This window comes from Austrofundulus limnaeus, unplaced genomic scaffold, assembly GCF_001266775.1.
Source record: "Austrofundulus limnaeus strain Quisiro unplaced genomic scaffold, Austrofundulus_limnaeus-1.0 Scaffold1096, whole genome shotgun sequence".
Lineage (NCBI taxonomy): Eukaryota > Metazoa > Chordata > Actinopteri > Cyprinodontiformes > Rivulidae > Austrofundulus > Austrofundulus limnaeus.
The window spans coordinates 13,593-16,600 of NW_013953498.1; the positions used below are offsets into that span (position 1 = coordinate 13,593).

At 36.4% G+C, this 3,008-nt stretch overlaps 1 protein-coding gene across 1 annotated transcript in view; it reads right to left on the reverse strand.

Moving 5' to 3' along the window:
• The window catches only part of scrib (scribble planar cell polarity protein), a gene marked incomplete at its 5' end in the record, with an annotated part of 37,639 nt that overhangs the window by 5,417 nt on the left and 29,214 nt on the right, over window positions 1–3,008 (reverse strand). The window contains 2 exon segments of the mRNA XM_014030649.1: window positions 1,185–1,259; window positions 1,735–1,772. Coding sequence (XP_013886103.1) covers window positions 1,185–1,259; window positions 1,735–1,772 — 113 coding nt within the window.

The window sequence follows — 3,008 nt, forward strand, 5'->3', positions numbered from 1 at the left end:
TCCTTCACAGCGACACACACACATGCTTCAGCAGAGGCCACACCTCCTGCAAGAAACGATTCTCTATGCATCACGTCCAGACCCTTGTACGAAGCAAAGTGAAGGACAGGGTCTGGTTTTAACCAGGCTAGTTGTTGTGTGTTGTTTTCTCAATATCTGGAACAGGTCAGTTTGCAACATTTTTATTTTTTAATATGTAAATTTAATAAAGGTCAGTTAGCTTTGAATGTGGGAGTGGGGGTGGTTCATTAAATATTTTTAAACAGGCTTTTTAACATGTTTGCATAAGTTTTATGTTGTCTTATATGCTGTTTTATTGTTGTTTTCTTATCATTTGTAAATGTGTTTTATGCTTTTTATTGTTGTTGTGAAGCACCTTGTGGCTATTTGACTTTGAAAGGTGCTATATAAATAAAGTTACTTACTTACTTATATAAATCTAAAATGGTCAACCAACATTAGTATCATTTATCGCAATAATTTCTGAGACGATTTATCGTAACAGGCCTAGTTCTGATTGATTTCCTCCACTGTGCAACACCACAAAACATCTGAGTTGTGTGACCCGACACAAACTCACACAGACAGTGCACGAACCAAAACATTTAAGACTGCAGTTCCAACAAATCCAGGATTCCCCTGCTTCCCCTCAGATCTCTTCCTCCACAAAGGAGCGAAACTTAAAAAAAAAACATGCCAAAAAAAAGTTGTTACCCCATTGAAGGCAAAGGAAACCAATGTTCCAAGAGCCAGAAGATGAGAGGAAATATAATGGAAGTTATTCTGTTTGATATGCAATCCATGCACGAAACAAGATGGAAGTGAACATGAGAGTAAGCCAGAATTTGTGACRGATTCATGTTAGTGAAATGAAAACATGTTTATTTTTGCAGCAGGTAATCGTTTGAGACCGGTTAGTTGAAATAGCTGTAAGTGGTTACWGATAAAGATGTTTATATTTGAGTCATTGGAAGAAGGGAGGCCGTCATTATTTCAGCTAAAAATCTTCATTGAGCAAGTTGAAGTTAGTGCCACACCAGCTCAGATCAACCACTGAGCCACAACCCAGACTGAGTGTCACCGGTGCCTCGATCAACAGAAACTAGAGGGGAGAGGCAGCAGGGAAAGCCAGGGGGAGGGAGGAGGCGGTCAGGGCCCCTAGGAGCTCAGCATGCAGCCAATACCTGGATGTCGTATACGGGTTTGGAAGAAGGAATGGCGGCAAACTGTCGGTAGTCAAACTTCTTTGATGACAGGGACTAGAAGGATAGCAAACGGGAATGAGCAAAGGGTGAGGGAGAGGATGAAAACAAGGATGGAGGAGTCAGGAGTGTGGGACGGTGCAGAGAGAGGAGTAAAATCAGAAGAAAAATAAAGGGTGGAAGGCAGAGAGGCTAATGGGTGAGCCAGCTTAGGCACACGATGAGAGCAATGTGTGTGGTCAGCRTTTTGATTTCAAGCAAGATGGTGGATTCATGGCAGCGCTCTTTTATTAGCAGATGTTCCTTTGCCACCTTCAACACAAACACCCATATTTATTTTCTTTTTATAGTAAAGCTCCCTAAATCAAAATGTCAATATTAAATCTGTTTGTATATTTTCTGGATTGAAGCTCTCCAAATATATAAAAACACTGATAGGAGTACATCCTGAAAAAGTTGGATAGAGGGAGGAAGAAAAGTAATTCATCAAGACAAAATTTAATAAGAAAGCTGTAAAATAATAAGTTCTTACCAGCCGGCCAGGTGAGGTTAACGCTCGAGGACTGAACTCTGACAAAAAGACAAAATGTGTTCAAGTTAGCGTAAAAAATTCTATTCAGTTTATTTATATAGRGCCAAGTCACAACAAGTGTTGTCTCAGAACAGAATAGAAATAGAATAGAAATAGCCTTTATTGTCCCGCCGAGGGGATATTCAGGTGTCACAGCAGCATCAGTACAGTAGTTCACACACTAGTTATTTTACAAACTATAGACAGTACACAAAAAATAAAATTAACGCTGACTAGCCATGATACAACTACTAATAATAAAAATATAATATAAATACTTGTGCAAGAATAAAAAAAGATATGTTTTGTTTTATAGACAGTAGACTATCAGACATTAGGAATCATAATTTACCTATTTTCAGACCAAAATAATCACAGACTATTAACTCTGAAGTATCACTATTACCTGTAAAGTATCACTATTACCTGTAAAGTATCACTATTACCTGTAAAGCATCACTATTAAATGTAAAGTATCACTATTAACTGTAAAGTATCACTATTATCTGTATAGCATCACTATTACCTGTATAGCATCACTAATAACTGTATAGCATCACTAATACCTGTATAGCATCACTATTACCTGTATAGCATCACTATTAACTGTAAAGTATCACTATTACCTGTATAATATCACTATTAACTGTATAGCATCACTATTAACTGTAAAGGATCACTATTAACTGTATAGCATCACTATTACCTGTAAAGGATCACTATTACCTGTAAAGCATCACTATTACCTGTAAAGCATCACTATTACCTGTAAGGCATCACTATTAAATGTAAAGCATCACTATTAAATGTAAAGCATCACTATTGCCTGTATAGCATCACTATTACCTGTAAAGCATCACTATTACCTGTAAAGCATCACTATTACCTGTAAAGCATCACTATTACCTGTAAAGCATCACTATTACCTGTAAAGCATCACCATTACCTGTAAAGCATCACTATTACCTGTAAAGCATCACTATTGCCTGTATAGCATCACTATTACATGTAAAGCATCACTATTACCTGTATAGCATCACTATTACATGTAAAGTATCACTATTAAATGTAAAGTATCACTATTATCTGTAAAGTATCACTATTATCTGTAAAGTATCACTATTAAATGTAAAGTATCACTATTATCTGTAAAGTATCACTATTATCTGTAAAGTATCACTATTACCTGTAAAGTATCACTATTACCTGTAAAGTATCACTATTAAATGTAAAGT